We start from the raw sequence: 20,505 nt of genomic DNA on the forward strand, positions 1-20,505 counted from the left end.
TATTCCATTTCTTCTATTTTCCTTTACTTTGTTTCAATTTAGTTCCTAAAAGTGTTTGTGTCAAATTCTATCCTAATTTTCATCAAATGGTGTCCATCACCAGTTCTGCACGCCTGGGCGTGAGCAGGCAGAATCTCCCAAAAACATGATTTTCTGACTTCTTATTACCGAGATTTCAAGGCATATCCAACAATTCTCCACCTTGCCTTTAAATCGATGGTGATCCGATCAACCACCGTGCTGCTCTCTCCATCTTGAACCTCTATTCAAGATCACCGGATCGTACCTCCCTCTTCATCCTCGGAATGCCTTCTACTCTCATAAGATCTTGCATCCCACTACCATAGGATTTTAGGTTTGATATAAAGATGATCATCCTTTCTAAGCACACACAATGAAGTTTAATCATGTCGCCGACAGCAATTCTCCCTGCCGCCACCAATCTTTTCCACTCGCCACCAATCTTATAATGTTTGTATTGAAAAGAATCACATACGAAAATACACTTTCATATGTTTCCACAGTCATCAACAATCTCAATTGTAATCATTTTCTTCTTAAAAGCTTTCTCACCAAACTCTTCACACGGTACCATCTAGGAAAATAAAAACATAAAATTTGTGCTAGCAGATACAATTATATGTATCACAGTTGTATTATAAATTACATTGTTACAAAACTTACCAAAAACCCTGTGGTAATGTCATAAGCAGTTAATTTTTTCTCGAAAGTAATGTCATCAACACCAATTTCATGAGTATACGACAGAAGATTCGTATCTTATGGGAGACCAGCTACAAAGTCAGACCCAACACGCGATTTATCTAATTTGAATTTCATAGGAGGTTCAAATTTTGGTGGATCTATAACTGCACGAAACATATCCCTTAAAATTATACCAAATTGTCCTCTTCCAGTGTATACCAATGTAACCCAAGCCCCGATACGACTGATATTGTAATAATCTTTTAAAGCATATCAGCCATGCATTAAATAAACATTATTGTTAATTTTTTCGACTAATACTTCAAATTGATTCGCGAACGGATCTACCAAAGTTGCGAAAAAATAAATTTCGTGTCGAAAATCAGCATAAAACATCTTCGGAAGCATCACTGCACCCTATAAAATCAATGAACAATAGAAATGTTAGGAAAAAAGAAATCTGAGCTTATTATTTATTCCTTGTTAAGTATCAATCTAAATCTAAATATAATAGAAATCACTCACTAAATGCAATATTGTGTCGTGTGTGAAAATTCTAATATCAATACTCGGTATCATAATTTTAATAGAAATAACATATAAAATTAAATTAAATTAAATATAAATAATTGAAAATTTTGGTGTAAAAAACAATCTATTAAAAAATTTGGAACTATAGTAACTTCGGTTACGCAAAATTCAATGCAGTAGGTCCGATATCTAATTTGCAATTCATTAACCAACTTCTCCCGATCAGATAAAGGATTGAGATTCAAAAGACCTGTTTATATATATATATATATATATATATATATATATATATATATATATATATATATATATATATATATATATATATATAAAGTTAGGATAAAGTTTTAAAACAATATCGATTTCAGGAATAAAGATAATAAATCACAAAACAGAATGAAAGTTTATGCACACCTCTGAGTAAATTAAGTCGAATTGTGGTGAAATTGTTAACCTGAGACATTGAAATGTGAAAGATGCTTTTTTTTTAATAGATTTCAATATTGTTGAAGGTGTTATAGTATGAGAATTTATATATATAACTTTCCGAATCTCACATGATAATTATTCTCTCAATTTATGATCCGGTAGAAAAAAACATATGTAGACCCGCAACCCTTCGGTGCAAGGCAATATTTCCAACCACTATGGCAAGTATACCAATTGTGATTAAAATTATGTGCAATAATTGATAAGCACCATCAATTTTAAAAGTATATCATATCAAAATTATTTCTGACTATATTATTCATCACGAAATATTTTTATGTCTTTCCTGATCAATTTTTTTTTCTACCGGATTATAAATTTAGAGAGTAATTATCATGTGAGATTTGGAAAGTTATTATCACGTGTGATTTGGAAAATTATTATCATGTGTGATTTGGAAAGTTATTATCAAACTCAATTCTGCTAAATCAATTTTTTTTTGCAATACAACCAAACACAACCATAGTCATGTCACTAATCACATTCATTATTTTGATTTTAACATTGTTAATATTAACCGATGATCAATTAATACAGTATGCAATAGCAGATATTGAGATGATGTTAGTATGTTACGTAGTTGTGGGAAGAGTTTAAAAGATTATCCTCCAATGCCTAGAGCAGACACATTATTAGTTCTTGATATACAAAATAGTTTAATAGACGACGAATTGAATTATAACAAAAAATCATTAGCTGAGGAACATGTTAGATTGATGTCAACTATGACTTCAGAGCAACGTAAAGTATATGACAAAATCATGATAGAGTTAACGAAAACAAACCTGATGTGTTTTTTCTTTATGGTTATGGCGGTACAGGGAGGACATTTATCTGGAGGGCCATGTCAGCCGCATTACGCTCAAAAGGTGAGATAGTTTTAACAGTTGACTCAAGTGAGATCGCTGCATTGCTTATACCTGGCGGTAGAACAACACATTCAAGGTTTTGTATTCCTCTAAATGTTGACGAGTTTTCAACATGTACCATAGTTCCTAAAAGCCCTTTGGCGCTATTAATACAAAAAGCAAAGCTCATTATATGAGATGAAACCCCAATGATGCACAAACACTGTTTCAAAGTTGTTGATCGAACTTTAAAATATATTCTCAAGTCTGTTGATGAAAAAAATAAACATGTTCCCTTCGGTGGAAAAGTTGTTATTTTTGGCGGAGATTTTAGACAAATTCTACCAGTAATACCCAAAGGTACAAGGCCAGAAGTTGTTCATGCTACTATTAATTCTTCGGTTCTTTGGAATATTTGTGAAGTTTTAACATTGAGTAAAAACATGAGGGTTTTGGGTGTTGGCGATGGAGAAATTGGAGATGACAACGACGATGATTTAGAACTTGACATTCCATCAATTTATTGATTCCAAATTCAGGTGATCCTCTTGCTTCTATCGTTGAAAGCACCTATCCCCAACTTTTACAAAACATGAACGATATAACGTATTTCCAAAATAGAGCTATACTAGCTCTTAAAAATTCAATAGTCGACACAATAAATGATTATATGTTGGATTTAATTCCTGGTGAAGAAAAAACATATTTGAAAAAACATATGTAGACGGTCAAACAGTGGATGATGTTCATACTCCCGAATTTTTGAACACGATTTCTACGTCGAGACTTCCAAATCACAAGTTGAGACTTAAAGTTGTAGCTCCAGTTATGCTATTAAGGAATTTGAATAAAAAATTAGGATTACGCAATGGAACAAGACTTATTATTACGAGATTGGGAAAACGTGCTCTTGAAGGAAAAATTATTTCAGGAAGTAATATTGGTGATCAGGTTTTCATACCTAGATTTTCTCTAACACCATCTGACGTGAGAATTCCTTTTAAATTTCAATGGAGACAATTTTCTACAATGATTTCTTTTGCGATGACTATTAATAAGAGTCAAGGACAATCTTTAAAGCATGTTGGGATATATCTTCCGTCGCCAGTATTTTCACATGGTCAGTTTATGTTGCAATTTCAAGAGTTACTTCTAGAAAAAGATTAAAAATATTGATCATCGATGACGACGGTGAAGATACGACTAAGACTTTGAATGTGGTCTATAAGGAAGTCTTCCGTAATATAACATAATTTTCTTTGTATGAATATTTTTCCAAAATAATTGTTGAACTATCGTTTAATGTTACTCAAACTTTTTTCATATACCTTACATTATTGGAATTATCATATCTTATTTAATCGTTATATAACTTACAGCTAATCAGACCCGTGCACCGCACGGGTCGATGCTCTAGTTTTTTAATAAAAATTGCAACATAAAATGGAGGGAAAACAGAGAAAATAAATTAGGGTTTAGGATTTGCTTGTGTATACAAGCTTATAATATAAAAGATTGGTTTGAATGAAGTTTTAACATCCTATTTTCATTATTGTAAAAAAAAAAAAAAATCCTATTTTCATTGAATTTATATTTTAATTTCTCTATTTTAAAATTTTAGTCCCCTATTTTGACTCATTTAGTTTCTCTATTTTAAAATTTTAGCCCCCATTTTTTGAATTTTATCCCTTTTATTTTCAAATTTGGCATTTTAACCCTTTAATTTTGACTAAATTTGAATTTTAACCTTAAAAAAATATGCCATAGCATTTTTCAATTCTAAAATCGAGATTAAATTTGTTCTGGATTAGGCCTGCAGTCCAACAACCGAGGAGATCCACCTCCTCTGTGCTGAATTCGGCCCAAATCGCACTAAGGCCCAAGGAAGTTTGTCCTTCCATAACGACCGACATCGAAATGGTTGGCATAATGGAAATTACTGTCGATCCTTGTTGTTCAGCTATTTTCCGACAGTCATTAATGGCAAGGGCGTCGAATCTGTCCTCCCATTAGTAACCTTGGGGCTCTGTGCCAGGAGCTATATAAAGCTTTCTTATGCAAAAGACACATGTACACAACTCTCACTTTCAAAACATTTACTTTGCACCGTTGGATCACCTACAAGTAGAAAACCGCTCTTCACTCACCGGAGCTGATTAGGTCGACTCTAATCAATGTAAGATCAAAATTCTAGACGGTCTAATCTTGATCTAACGATTGGAACCCAAGTTAGTGTAATGATTATGGGTGACCCCAAAATTGCCACGTATTACGAATATTGGCGGTTATGAATGAAGCGCGAACACAAACACATGAGTCTGGTTTCTTTACACACAAACCTTCCACCTTCATCTCCAACAACTTCAATCACAACAAAGTTATGGCTTTGAGAATCGCAGCAGCTTCTACATCGCGTATTGCAAAACCCTATAACCCATCACCACTCTTTTCAGCTTCATTCCAAAATCTCAATCTCAAATTCAATCTTCCTCCTCGTCTTCCACAGGCCAACGCTTTTTCACCAATTCGCAAACCTGGTATCCCCCAATTGAATATCATCGTTTTTATAATTGAAAATGATTCCAAACCATGTGCTTAATTTGTTGTTTGTTTTGTAGGGTCTCAATGTTACATTCGAGCTATTAGTGATGCAGCTGTAGAATCTACAATTTCTAAGAAACAAGAGGAAGAAGAACAGTCTCCTAAAGATTGGAAGATTAAAATGCTATATGATGGAGATTGTCCACTATGCATGCGAGAGGTTCATCTTTCTCCCAAATTTCCATGTTTTGTTCATAAATATTTCTCTTGGCATGAATTGTTAGTGAGTGATTGATAGTTTTTTTGCTTGTTGTTGTTACTTGTCAATGTTAGGTGAATATGCTACGAGAGAGGAATAAGAGTTATGGCACCATCAAGTTTGTTGATATAGGCTCAGATGATTACTCTCCCCAGGAGAATCAGGGCCTTGACTATCAAACTGTTAGTATCTACTCTGTTTATGTTTGGTATCACGGTGACTATGTCAGAATCATGTGACCTACTGTGATTTTTCAAAAGATACACTCTGTAGCTTCTGCAAAATTACAGTGGATCACCGTGATTCTGACTTACCAAACATACACTAAATTTTATCAAACTTGTTGATATTTTTTATTTATTTATGCTTGGTTTCATACCTCAATTGCTAGGTCTTTGTTTGTTTGGTTCATTAATTTTTCATGAACATCAGCAAATGTGAAAATTTCATTTGTAGATTCCTATTATTTGAAGACTTGCTTTACAAGTAATAATGGACTAATTGGTGCACGAGTGTGTGAGGTTTTCAAGCATTTGCATTTGCTTATAGATACAGTAATATAATTTTTTGTTTTTACTTTTAGGCTATGGGAAGAATTCATGCTATTCTATCGGATGGAACTGTTGTCACCGATGTTGAAGTATGGCTTCTTACCTGTTCTTTACTATCCTAGGATAATTGTTGACATTTCTCTGACTCCTGCTTCAGTAATTTCGTGATCTGGATATAATTGCTTTGTATATGTTTAATTTCTAAGTATGGAATTACCGAGAATTTATAAATTAGAACATTACATATAGTTCTATGATTCCCGTAGTCCATTCTCAATCACAATATAGGCATACTGGTATACACTCGTAAGACTTAAATATCAATATCCAATTTCAACTTTTATGTAATCCCTGATTTGCTGCGGAATTTATGAAATCTTTGTACCCCACAAAACTTGATTTTTGTCTTTGAATAAAAAATGAGATCCTAAAACTCAGATTACTGGTAAATCTTAGTGACACGAATCTGTTTAGTGAAATATGTTTTTTTGTTCAAGTATGAAATTCTAATTTTACTTATCTTTGCAATAAAATTTTATATTTTGTATGATTTCCATGATGGTTTGGTACTCTGCAGGCGTTTAGGAGATTATACGAAGAAGTTGGTCTTGGTTGGGTTTATGCCGTTACAAAATATGAACCAGTAAGTCTTCCTACCATACTTTTGAAGGACTTGTTCAGTTGTTCTGTTGTTGTAACTTGTAGTACAACACAGAAATCTTCATCTTTTGGCTTTACTGTAGAAATGATGGCTTGTGTCGTTATATATATTATGTTATTAATGAAGATAAACAATATTCACAGATTGCAAAAATTGCTGATTCTGTATATGGTTTTTGGGCTAAATACCGTCTTCAAGTTACAGGTAAATGCAAAACTCATACATGATTTTACACCAAAAGTTCCATGTAGTAATATTGTAATTGATCTTTTTGTAGCTCATGCATGCTACTGATGCTAGTGTTTATTAAGTAAAAATGATATGGTCACATAAACGCCGGAGAAACTTAGAATTATTGCGATAAGACTATCATCTGATCTTAAAATTGATGGGAAAAAAAATTCATCCATCAATAAGGTTATCACTTTTAGAGTCATTTCTTATTGCCAAGTATAATTGATGATTAATGTGGCAGGAAATTTACTACCTGAGAGCAATAATTGCCTCCATGGTTATGCTAACCAGAATGATGATGTTAACATCCGTTCAATTTGTGCATTAATTTCCATTGTTGGTTTCCAGGACGGCCACCTATGGAAGAAATTTTAGAAGCTCGAAAGAAGAAGGTATTCATATTCAACTGCATAAAGTATTATGCCAGTATAGAATGTTTCTGCAGAATAAAATCAGGAAAATGAAGACTGCAATGAAAATTGAACATGAATAATATCATTCAGATAATCATCTGAAATTTTTAAGAGAATGATTCTTTAACCTCGTATACATTAAAATAATTGTGATTGAAGTTCTGTCACATTGCCTAGATTAGTCAGCATCCCTTGTAATTTAGGTGTAATTGACCTTATGTTGAAAAATTAACGACTCCTTAACCATGTCGATCTATAATAAACAAAAATAGAGCGTAATGCATTAAATAACGATTTTATCAAATGCCAGTATAACAGCCATTCATATATCACTGCAAAATACCAAAGTATTGTATACACTAATAGGCTCAGTGTTTAGAGTTCTGAAATAATTTGACTCTATTCAAATATTTGTTCAGGCCATTGATCCTAACATAATTTTAACCTTAATATACATGATAATGTACTGCTTATTTTCTGATTTGTATTTTTATGGTGTTTTTACAGGGTGAATTATGCAAAGACAACAATGCTTGCAGGATGTAAATTTTCACAATATCTGACTTTGCTGAAAACTTGGAGAAGGCTTGTCGCTGAAGCAGGTCTATGTATGATCTTATTTATAAAATGCAGTCAATATAGATGGTGTCACGAAATTTTACGTCTCCCTCACATATGCGTATAGATAACCTTTTTCCAAATTTTGCTGCAATGGATCTTGGCTGGCATAAGATTTAGGATTGTATATGATAAAATGTACAAGTATACTATATTAGCAAGTCCCCACATTAGCATTAGCATTAGCAAGTCCCCACAATGGTAGTAAAATGTACAATCTAATCTAGCTATAGTATATGAAAATTATTTACCATTTGTGGTCATATCCATATTAGCAAGTCCCCACACAGCTTCCTGTTTCCTGATGTACCAGGTGGGACACACTTGCTCCTCACACAGAAAGTTCCACATGTTCTATTGGACAAATTGGACCTAAAATGAGCACTGCACCTCAATTTGCACAATGCACCACAATCTAAACCATGCATAGTAAAATTCTTAAGACAAGATTGTTCAAGAAGTTAAGTAAGCCATTTCACATACTAGCATTATATATAGGTGAAAGTACTAGTACAATTTCAGTTGAAATTACTTAGTGACCATTATACTACCATGATACGTTATGCAGTTGAATATTGATACTGTTAGAATATTAGAACATATCTTATAATATATGTTAAGATATGTATATAATTTTTAACAGATATTATAAAATATTTTTTAATATTCTAACACTAGCATGTGTATGTAACAAATTAAACGCATGTTTGAATTGGCATTGACTTTAATTGCTGTAACCAACAGCAGTACGAACTAGTTTTGCTTTCGCCTATATATTATATCGTACTTTTGAAGAGGTAATGGATTAATCTCAATTTACAAAACAACTCCCTAAATCTTGTCACATAAACTCTATCAATGAAATGAGATATAAATTTAATAAAAGTGGCAGCAGCATGTGCATATCAGCATATATAATGATAATTTGAGTGGTAGGAGTAATTATTCAAATTAGTTAAAGAATGTCTAGAACTAGTATACGTACCCGTGCAATGCACGGGGCGACTATAGTTGGTATGATTGAATAATGACATAGCTTGTTTACTATAATATTTAGACCTATGTTAAATACTCTAACAGAATCAATAAATATAATTGTTTATATATTTAAAACTTTAACTGAAAACCAAAAAACAACATTAAACCAATACATAGCATTGTTTAAATCAAAGGTCTAACTTAATAACATAATCAACTACAACACATTAGCCATGATAAGTTCATTTGACATAATACAATTACTGTTGTTGATCCATGACAACAACACTCAAGACTTGAGGTGGATCTTCTAAAGTGAAGCGACATCTTGAGCCAGGTTGTATGTTAGCAAGATTTAGAAATGTATTAAAACCTACAGATATGTACCTCTCATGTTGATTTCTTGCGGCCATTCGAATTTCACAAACAACAGAAATATTTGTGTTCTGAAGAACCATACTAATGTGTTGTTGTTGCGGTGTCAAGAAAGCCTTACTTATTATTGTAGGAAAATGATGAATAGTGGAAACATACAAAATCAAAATACAATTTTAGAAAGCTAAGCAATTTTAACTTATATCAAGAATCACTAGTACAGAAAACACTTTTTACATCTGGCCAAAACCCCATTTTACATCTGACCCCAGTCAGAGGTAGACGTACAAGAAGTAGTAAGTTTACGCTTTTTACATCTGACATTCGCCAGATGTAAAATTATCCCCTTTTACCTCTGTTCTCGTGTTTCAGCTGACCAATTTTTTTTTTATAATTAAATTGGACCTTTTACATCTGACCAAGTCACCAGATGTGAAATAGTAACTTTATTTAATTTTTTTTCTTTCAAAATCCTGCGTTTTTTTTTTTTTTTTATATTTTAAATCCTATTTTGTAATTAAAAAAAACCAAAATAGCATTACAATTCAACATTCAACCAAAATACAATTACATTCAACCAAGTCATTACAATTCAAATAAAATACCAAGTCTTACAATTCAAGCAAAATACCAACAATCTAAAATGTTATAACATTCAAGCAAAATACAAGTCATTACAATTCAAAACATCCTAATTAATGTGAATCCATTGTAACATCACACAAATTAACCTAGCTAGCTCCTAAGCCTCATCATCGGCAACATCATAATCTACCTCGGGATTGTACAGGTCAAGAAAACAAGTAGCCCAGCTGTTTCGCAATTCATACAGCTCCTCCTCGGTTAATGACATGGGATCATCGAACACCTACATTATGTAATATATAATTACTTAAACATACATGGCTCAAATTCATTACGTATACATGATCAACTTATTCATATATATATATATATATATATATATATATTAACATACATTCGGGTAGTATCATACTACATGATCTAGAATCGAAAAAAATGCAACACAACGTGAGCTAAAGGCTGCTGCCTCGAGCGCCCCAGTAATGCAGAAAATGGATGAAGTTACCTTCAGGAAGCATTGGATCCAGCTTCTGTGATAGTGAAAATTTACTTGGATTGGATCCAGCTTCTGTGAATCTGTTGGGCTACTCTCAGATTTTTTGCTGAAGTCTTCTGAACTCAGACGCTCACGACATGCCAAAAGGAATTGAACAACCTGTTGTAGAAAGAATTGAAAAATAAAATGTTAATTCAAAATCAACTAGAACCAAAGGGTGAACAAAAGATAACCCCTATATTTCTATTGAATGAACATTGATACCAGAATGGTCATATGGTGAAATATGATGATTATACACTAAAGACTAAGATAAGCAACTAATTCAAAATTTGTTTGTGCACCATACTTACACTTACTTTGGGAAAAATCCATGTAGCCTTCTTTTTATTACCAAAAGTTGCCAATTGATGAACTTTAAAAGCACTAGAAAAATTTAAACATCAACAAAGTTTTAATAGGCAGTAAGTGGACGAGGTAGCTCCCATTGAACAGAACTTGAAGCATCAAAGTTGAGTACTGAGGTAGCTCCAAAAACACAACATCTTGTGCTGTCAAGAAATCAAGTCCAAAGCACATGTTCCTAGAACCTATTATTGCAATTTTAACCTGAAATGCACATGTAACTATCAAGTCAAAGTAAGTCTAATAAGAAAAGGAGAAATAGTATAAACTTATTTCTATGATGCAAGTGACGTGTAGCACAAAATGCACACAAATACTTGCAGTAAGACACAAAAATAGAAACTATGATAGTAGAAAACCAAGTTCACTGCAGACAAAGCATTGTTAAGGGACAACCAAGTTCACAGACTAATGCAAACACCAACACTTACAAGATATTGACCTGAAGTATATCCCTGACATGCTTCTTTACTAAGTTTGTTCTGCTTGAAATATAGTTCAATTCTTCCTCTCATTTGTGAAAACATACATGTATTAAACTTTTGTCAACAAGTTGCTGCCAAATGGAAAAAATATTAACAAGACCTGAAATAATAAAGTAGAAATCTATCATATAACTATGTCACCAACTCTGACATTGCCATAGGTAACTCAACTTGAAATTACTTCAGTACCATATTGAATGGCAGCAACATTCCATAAATAACAACACAATTAGAAAAATCTTCGAAATAGAGCTTACCTCTAAAACACACTTCGAAACAATTTGCAACTTTTTAGGAGTTCAAGCTTACCTCTAAAACATGTTGTTCTATCCTCCATGAAGGCTGGATATCTCATGAAAGCACAATGCATTCCTCAAAACTATATGATCATAAAGGGTTGATCGAAATAGCCTCCGAGATCCATGTAATGTATACCTTCTACAAAACCTCAAAATGACCAGGTTGTAAAACCTCAAAATGTACACAATCCTCATTCCTCCCTTTCAACTCTAATACAATCCAAACTGAGCCTGATATAAAAATGATGTGCCAAACTTGTCACAACTTATTCAATTCAATTCTGTTACTCTATAATTATGAAATAAAACACATAAACTCAATTTAAAAGCAGGGTATATAATGAAACTATATACTATAGCATTACCATCTAGTCCCCAACCAATGTACAAGAAAGCGATACTATAGCATCTGAGATTGAGTCTATCCACTTCAAGCTTTGCACCTTGTGATCGACAAGCACTGCTCAAAAGCCATTTGTCATGGATTCTTTGTAAATCTCGATTTTCTGCCAACTCCAAAATGGCAGTTGACAGGTCAACCGCTAATGGTGAGTCTGGTGGAAAGGCCTGAAGACAAATTGGAAGATTGATTTCATCAAATCGAAGAAATTCAATCACTCCCTGTTCAAACTCGGCACTTAATCTACTAGCTTTCATCCAACTACGATCCATACCTATGTTGTGAAATTAAGTTAAAACATTGTAACACCAATTAAAGTATTGATTTCGTACCCGATGGGAATATATCCTAATCTTACAATAGGAAACAAAACTAAAAAGAGACTAAAGGATGAAAATAATAAGTGAAAGATGAAGGTATTACAAAGATGGTGACAACACATAAAACGCACAGAATCACAGTGAAAAACGCACATAAAACCCAAAATACATATTCACAACCCCAGAATCACAGTGCAAAAAACGCACATAAACGCACATAAAACCCAGAATACATATTCACAAGCCCAGAAACACAGTGCAAAAAACGCACATAAAACTCCAAAAATTACAAACTTTAACCAAACAAAAAGAAATTAAAAAATTGATAATAGAATCAGTACCTGTTTGTGTTTTCAGTTGTTGGGAGAAAGAACGATTTGAGAGAAGCTTCAATTTGTTTCACCCACCTTCGATTTGGGACCTAGGGTTCGCGAACCACCGAGAGAGATGACGAAATTGAGAGAACGAGTGAGAGAGGACGAGTGAGAGTGAGGGATTGTCGTGATTGAGAGAGTTTCGAATCGAGAGAGGAATTGAGAGTTTGTTGTTCTTGAGGATTTGGGAAAATCGCGTGAGTGTTGTTGACTGTTCTTGAGGGTTTGTTTGCGAAGATGTATATGAATCGTACGCGTTTCTCACTTAAGCACTTAACACAGTTTGTCCAATTTTTTTTTTTTTTTTACTCAACATGACATCTTACATCTGACTCTAAATATGGTCAGATATATATTTATTTTAGATCATTTTCGCCATAATTACAATATTGCCACCGCGTTCAGTTTTGTTTCTGGTGATATTAGAACCAGATGTAAAACGTTATGTCTATATATTTTTCCCTTCCGTGGATATTAGTACCAGATGTAAAGGCTACTCTATATAGCGTTTTACATCTGACATATGCTCGTCAGATGTAAACTACTAGTGTAATATGTCATATTTGTACTAGTGAATATTAAAACACAAATACTATATTCTTACCAAGAATGCTCTTTGATCTACATGATGTTGACTGATGTTTATTTCCCAATACCTTTCAAGTTCAATACCGTCATCTTGAATCAAATTCATCTGGTATACATATCAGAGACATATGATTATTATATGATATTCATAAAAGAAATTGAAAGTGAATATAAATGTTGTATTAAGAAGTTACTATTAATGCAGCTTTGCTATAATCTTGAATCCAATTCACTCACAAAATCTGATAATCATTCTAAAAGAAATTGTTGTATTAAGAAGTTATAATTGCTAACCGAAAATTAATGTACTTGGATTGCAAGGAACATCCCAATATCATATAATCCATGCTAAAGTTCACTCACAATTCTAGCTTCATTTTTTTTATGTGTTTTTCTAGATTTGAAAACACATCCAAAAAGTATTAAGCATCATAATACATCTTCCAATTCATTGACTAAATCTGCTAATCAATTCACATTATAAAATAAACAACTAAAAAATGCAAAATGTTTAATGAGTGTATTATGTAAATCAGATTGCTATTCAGCAAGCAATAACACAACATTGAACTTCATATTTTAATTAATGTTGCAATGTTTCTATGCAAATAGCTTTGATATATATATATATATTATAGAAGTTGTGTTATAAAAAGATTAGAATTTGAAGTCCATCATGGGTTGAAGAAGAGCTTCGAAATAAAGAAAACATAAGTCACTTACCTTGTCTCAATTCTACTGCTGGTTGAACTCCCAATATGGCTGGCTGCTCCAATTGCTCCTTGTTGCTCCTGTCAACCCTAGTTGCAACTTCACAATCCAAAATAGGCAAGGAAATTTCGGGTATGGACTCCCTTATTTGAGTCAATTTGGATTGGACCTATTATTTGTTAGTGGCCCAAAATAAATAGCAGTGGCAAAGGTTGTCATATAAAGTAATTATTGGTACAACAAATACAATAATAATAATAATAATAATAATAATAATAATAATAATAATAATAATAATAATAATAATGATTATAATAATAAAATGACAATGTAAATTAAGCTTGCATTGTTTGCATCAAAATAAGGCAATCATCCTTAAACAAATGTTAAGTCAAAGTAAAACAATTAATCTACTTAAACACATATTAATCCTTACAAATGAAGACTTTAAGTGTAAAACATGTTGAGAACAAAAATCCTCATATTTGTCCCAAAAGTTGCAATAAATAAATTAGACACATGACATTACATTGACCATAAGAGATGGACACTTCCTCATGAGAGAGTCAAAATATGAGTCATTAATTATGTTATAAACCTGCAAGTACATATGGACATATGTTAGAATAATATAAATGAATATAAACAATCATTTATTGGTATTATATGATTGAAAATTAAATTATCATGTAATTACCTTTTGTTAGTTCCATCAACTAACTATGGTATGCAAGGATTCAAAAATCTCAAGAAATACCACATTTAGAGTGGTGGTGCAAGGCTTTCCATCTTCATCTAAAATAAGCATCTTCAATCCTTTCTTGGTTGTAACTCTAGAAATGGCTACATAAAGCTGACCATGTGTAAAAACCGGCCGAGGTAAATAAAGTTCGACCTTTGACATAGACTGTCCTTGGCTTTTGTTGATTGACATTGCAAAACATAAGCTTATAGGAAATTGACGGCGGCCAAACTTGAAAGGGAGACCTGAATCAGTAGGTATCAAGTCCATTCTTGGAAGAAAAATAGTTTCACCAGCATGTTTTCCATTGATAAATATTGCTTTTATAATATTCTTCCCCAAATCCCTAACTTGTAGTCTAGTACCATTACAAAGTCCGCCAGCTTGATCAATATTTCGCAACAACATAATAGGCACACCAACTTTTAGTGTCAAGCGATGATTAGGTATCCCGGAACATTTAATGTCATTTAAAAATTCTGATGTAAACCAATCGCTTTGAACTTCATAATCTTCATCAGATTTGCACGGTGTATCACAACTAAAATAGGTTTTTTCTTCACGGGGAATCAGAGACAACACATAATCGTTTACATCTTCAACAACTTCTAAAGTTGGAGCAAGTATTGCTTGATCTTCAAAAAAAGCTGGTTGCCCATAATTGGTTACAACCTTTGGATAAACAAAATTAACCAAAGAAAGCAACGGGTCATCGACTTCTAAATTACATAAATCTTCAGGAATTTGAATTTGCGCCTCTCCATTTTCATCTGAATCTATGAGTCCATCTCCAATTTTCAAAATCCAATCAGCAAATTCTTTAAGCTCAGATTGCGACTTGTCCGCGGAATCACCTTTCAGCCTCATATTTTTTGTCAACTCTAAAACATTGCAATGCTTCCATAATTTTGATGAGCACAATGTTTTATTCACAACATCTCCTCTTGTACCTCTTCTAATTACAGGCAAGATTTGTCTAAAGTCTCCACCTAAAACAACAACCTTTCCACCGAATGGCTTAGTGTTCAAGTCCTTATCTACCTTCGACATCAAATCCCTCATTGTACGATCAAATGCTTCAAAACAATATCGATTCATCATGGGAGCTTCGTCCCATATGATCAGACTTGTTGCCCTCAACAAATTGGCTCTATGACAATCTTGTTTAACATTGCAAGTAGATTTATCATTTATTTCTAATGGGATGCAAAAAGTTGAATGAGCGGTTTTTCCATTAGGAAGCAACAGTGAAGCAATTCCGCTGGAAGCAACATTAAGCACAATTTTACCTTGAGATCTTAAGGCAGCTGATAGTGTCCTCCATAAGAAAGTCTTCCCGGTACCTCCATATCCGTACAAAAAGTAAAACTCACCAGTTTCAGATAAAACAGAAGTCATGATCTTTTGATAGACAGAAAGTTGCTCTTGAGTTAATTGCTCAACTAAAGTTGCATGCAGAACACCTAATTCATCTCTATTGTAGCTCAGTTCCTCTGCTATGAGTCTATTTTCAAAATTATTGACATCTCCATCTACTGGTACAGACATGGTCTTGTAATCACTTAATGTTCTTCCATTTAAAAGCAACAATTTTTGAATCTCAATTAGACAAAGATTTTGCAACTCTTTATCACTTAATTGCAATTCTACAACAAAATATAAATTTTATAAGATGTAAATTAAATTGATAGAATATATCATAAACAAGGTAATAAAGATAAGAAACAAATTAATACCTGGAAGATTTAGTTCTCTTCTTTTACTGTAAAGTATACCATCGACTAATAAGTGCCAAGTAGAAAACCAAACATCATATGGATTATTCATTGTATTCATGTTCAATAATCTAACAAACAACCTTCTCATCTGACCACCTGTAGCTGTTTCATAAGCTTCGATAAGTCCATCTTTGAATTCCTGATCATCTTTTAAAAGCCCCAATTCACTGCATGCCTCTTGAAATGTTTTGCATAATTTTCCGTTCACCGTTTTGATACTTTCATAACTTGTGCAACCCCTGACTTTTGTCAACAAAACTCTCAAGTAATACAGTTCACCAGCTCCAACAGGCACATATGAAAGTCTTCCGATGCTAAAACCCTTCTTCCTTGGTTCCCAACGGTGATCTCTAGGATGAAAAACAAACTTTGAAGGAAATTCTGCATAAGTCAGATCACGGCCTTCTTCATATTGAATATTTGCATTAAACCAAGCAAGAAACATTGTGTCGATCATTTCATGATAACTCACGACATTATGAAGTTTACTATTATCATCAAACTTGACACATTGTTGATTTTGTAAATGAATAGACAATCTAATAGCAGCTGGAAATTTTTGATGAATGTCAAATTTAAATAGTCTCCAAACAGCTTCAGACGGAGATAAATATCGACACTCATAATATTTTTTTATTTCATCAACACATTCTGTGTTCTTTGCAACCCTTTTGCCATTTGAGATCTCAATATTTGACCGGTCATGACCTTTATTAACATATTTAAATAAGTACTATATTTCTTTGGAAAGAATTTTGAGCATTGAAGCGTGCCATTTATGCAAGGAGAACTAAGATTAGATTTGCCACATGGACCATGCATCATATATGAAGCAACCGCATCATGGAGTTTTGGATATAATTTAGGATGAGGAATTTCAGCAGAGATTAACTTGTCAATATCAGGACCAGAAGTTATCTTATGTTCACCATCTAACCACAATAACATATGTGCATGTGGTAGTCCTCTCTTTTGGAACTCAGCGGTATACATGCCTATCATAATACATAATAACAATAAGATTTTAAAAATTCAATCATTATGAAAATTAAACAACGTAATCTAACAACGATCGTATATAAATGTTTTTAATTAAACTTCCAGAATATTTACCTCCTATGACCTTGCCGAATATCTGATTTTTTTTGAAGTCAATCAACATTTCATCTAACTTCATCTTGAACACTCTACAGACGATATCCGGTCAATCGGATGGTTGAAAACCTTTAGGACGAATGAAGTCGCGTATTTCTGGCCAATTTGCATTACATGTAACTGTGATGAATAGATCAGGATAACCAAACCTCTTACAAATTCCCATAGCATCTTGACAATTATTGAACATATATCTTGGACCTCCGGTGAAAGAATCAGGAATAATAACACGCTTCCCTACTAATGACGCATCTACATCACCTCTATCAATAGCTTCTTGTAGACCACTAAGAACATCATTACGGATTTTGGATTGGTTTTCTCTTATGAATGACAGGCGTTGGGCTTCTAACATGGTGTAACAATCAACAACAAACTGTTGAAACAACCTTTTACCATAAAGAATGTTGCCAAATTCAACTTTTCTATCTTGAAGTCGAAAAGCAATAAATTCTCTAATTGAAACTCTCTCTCTCTCTCTTTTTTTCCTTTGATACTTCTTCTGTAAAAAAATGTGGAATATCTGGTTCCCAACCATTTTCACCACGTGGAAAGAGTAAAGGATATTGAAGAGGCAAGAACAACACATGAGTTTCATGAATCCTTGTCAATCCATATTTCCTTTCATTGACAATGACATCTCTTCCAATATCAGAATCATCAAAATCTCCTACAATCATACCTGCCACCTCATCAGCCGTAGGAATATTATGCATTCTTGAATCTTTTTCACGGTTTCGATATAATCTTAAAGATAGTTGACATTCACTGCCGTTTTGTAGTGCATCTCTGACTCTCCTATAAGCTTGGGCAAGACCATTGTAATTATCTACCATATGCTGAATGTCTTTAACTAAAGTGCGATCAATGGGATCTTTTTGTTTCTTATCAGACCTAATTTTTTTTTCATAATGTGCTTATATTAGTATGATATATATAGGTTTGCGACTGAAAATTTGTAAAGAATCAAACTGGACAACATTATAAAAAATATAAAGAATTACCTAAAACATGCAGCTCTGTTATTTACTTCGTTCTGCGTATCATACACATACAACTGTGCAAACTTCGGAGTCATTCCTACCTCAGGTAACAAAGAACCAATTCTATGGTAATTTTGACCACCTAATATAAATTGCGGAGGTCCTAAGCCATCGTTGATTTTATCGTTTATTTGACCACCCATGGAAGTAAATGCAAACATGCTATTGTAAAATGTTATCCTTAAAATGTCTGCTCCTACGATCTTGACCACTAATTAAATCCATCAATAGTTTTGGAGGTTTCTTTAAAAGAGGCAACTTAACTTCTCCTTTTTGGCAACACATGGAAAATTCAATTTGAAGACCATTTCTTGTTTTTTCTGATCTTTCCTCATACTACATTTCAGCAAAGCACTTTGTGCATGTAAATTCAGGAAGCCCGAAATCAAGGATAGCTACATGTTTTTAAGAAAGACATTTATATTAGTGTAGTTTCTCATATTGTAATGCTTTATAAAAATACTTAAAGGAGATTAAATACATACGCTCGATTTCAGAAGCTGCATATAAAGTCGATTTGAAATGATCAACATTATTATCCACGTCAACAGAAGAACCTGCTTTGGAAATTAAGATAATGTCAGTTTGTAATAGCATTAACTGAAATTTTATTCTTGTATAAACAAGTTAAAATGTTTTAAAATTACATACCTTGTGTGTCATCCTCAAAATCCAATCTTTGAACACCAATATATTTAGAGTGTAGTGGAAATTTCCTGGAGTATTTTCCATCTGAACTTTTGAAAGTTGGATTGATAACCTCAGAGTAAGCTGAATTGTTCACTTTATTATTAGAAGCCGAAGTGGATCCTGACACAATAACTATTTTATTAGGAATAACATACATAGTTATATTTAAAACATATAAATAAATGTAGTTTTGCATTGTAACCTTTTTGATATTGACTTGGTTGTCTTGATTTTGAAGTAATGACTGAATCCTCAGTGAGAGAATTAACGAAACATGACGTAGGAGAAAAGTACTTAGGATTTGGAGTTCGGATTCTTTTAGATGGTATGGTTGAATTCACATTTTGAGATGAATTTGTTGTGAGAATAGAACCTGTTTATTCAATCAATAAGAACTAAAATAATAAATGTACTTCACCTTATGTATTGGTTTTATTTTTCATCATATTATTATAAAGGAAATTTATATATATATATATACACATCAATCATATATATTAAAAAAAATTCAATACATACTTGGATTCAAAGGTGATAGAGGAATCCTATCTGCTTTCCTCTTAGCAATTGGAGTGTTGCAAACAATGTTGTAGTTGGGACTTATGTCCATTGGTTGAACATTCTCTATATTTGAATATTTTAGTTAAACAACTATTAAATAAATTTAATATTAAATTGAAGGTTTGATTGAAAGTTATGCATACCTAAATTTGAATAAGATATTTCCATTGAATCTTGTGTTATTGAACTCATTCCATTAAACCTTGAATTCTTTCTTTGGGTTGCATCCATTGGTCTAACATTTTCTATTCAAAAAAACAAATGTGTATCATTCAATAACTTGATGAATAATAATGAAACTATTTGTACATTTTTTGATGAAATTATGAAATAAGACACATAGTAGTATATATATACATAAACCTGAAGATGAGACGTTGTTATTCTTTGCTTGCTTCTTTAGTTGTTGCTTTCTACTAAATCTTGCTAGTTTAGCTTGAGAAAACTCCATAGTTTTCCCAACAATGAGTGGTTCCTTTTAGTTTTTTGTTAACAATTCATAGTGTAATGAAAATATAACTTTTGTTTGCATCATAGAACCAAGGAAAATATAGTTTTTTATGACTACTTTGAGAAAGATAAAAGGAACAAATGTTGGTCAACTTATTTGTGTCATAAACTTTGTTTGTATGTGATTTGTTTGAAAGTGATTTGTCAATGAATAAAACAA

General features: G+C 32.7%; 2 protein-coding genes and 1 pseudogene across 8 annotated transcripts; 1 reads left to right on the forward strand and 2 right to left on the reverse strand.

Annotated features, from left to right (window-relative positions):
- The first annotated feature begins 4,907 nt into the window (after positions 1-4,907).
- Positions 4,908-7,960, forward strand: LOC123909791 (uncharacterized protein At5g50100, chloroplastic). The gene is made up of 8 exons (XM_045960693.1): positions 4,908-5,110; positions 5,192-5,334; positions 5,448-5,555; positions 5,957-6,013; positions 6,502-6,567; positions 6,729-6,789; positions 7,168-7,211; positions 7,740-7,960. Exons 1-8 carry the CDS (start codon positions 4,954-4,956, stop codon positions 7,776-7,778), a joined length of 675 nt encoding a protein of 224 aa, XP_045816649.1. The 5' UTR covers positions 4,908-4,953; the 3' UTR covers positions 7,779-7,960.
- Positions 7,961-9,840: 1,880 nt separating this feature from the next.
- On the reverse strand, positions 9,841-13,071 carry LOC123910976 (glutamate receptor 3.6-like). 7 transcript variants are annotated; one of them, XR_006810356.1, is made up of 7 exons: positions 12,535-13,071; positions 11,839-12,147; positions 11,484-11,704; positions 11,121-11,274; positions 10,644-10,893; positions 10,294-10,443; positions 9,841-10,071 (listed from the first exon to the last, which is right to left on the reverse strand). XR_006810356.1 is itself a non-coding variant. In XM_045962274.1 (2 exons), the coding sequence occupies exons 1-2, from the start codon at positions 12,143-12,145 to the stop codon at positions 11,613-11,615; spliced, it is 399 nt and encodes a 132-aa protein (XP_045818230.1). In that variant the 5' UTR covers positions 12,146-12,528; the 3' UTR covers positions 11,281-11,612. The 7 variants fall into 7 exon arrangements, 1 of the variants encoding a protein (XP_045818230.1); XR_006810354.1 differs by having other exon boundaries at positions 11,839-12,040; positions 12,535-13,070; XR_006810358.1 differs by lacking the exon at positions 12,535-13,071 and having other exon boundaries at positions 11,121-11,245; positions 11,839-12,528.
- Positions 13,072-13,584: 513 nt separating this feature from the next.
- LOC123905412 lies at positions 13,585-20,286 on the reverse strand (annotated as a pseudogene).
- Between the last annotated feature and the right edge of the window lie 219 nt (positions 20,287-20,505).

The sequence above is a fragment of the Trifolium pratense genome, linkage group LG2 (genome assembly GCF_020283565.1).
Source record: "Trifolium pratense cultivar HEN17-A07 linkage group LG2, ARS_RC_1.1, whole genome shotgun sequence".
Lineage (NCBI taxonomy): Eukaryota > Viridiplantae > Streptophyta > Magnoliopsida > Fabales > Fabaceae > Trifolium > Trifolium pratense.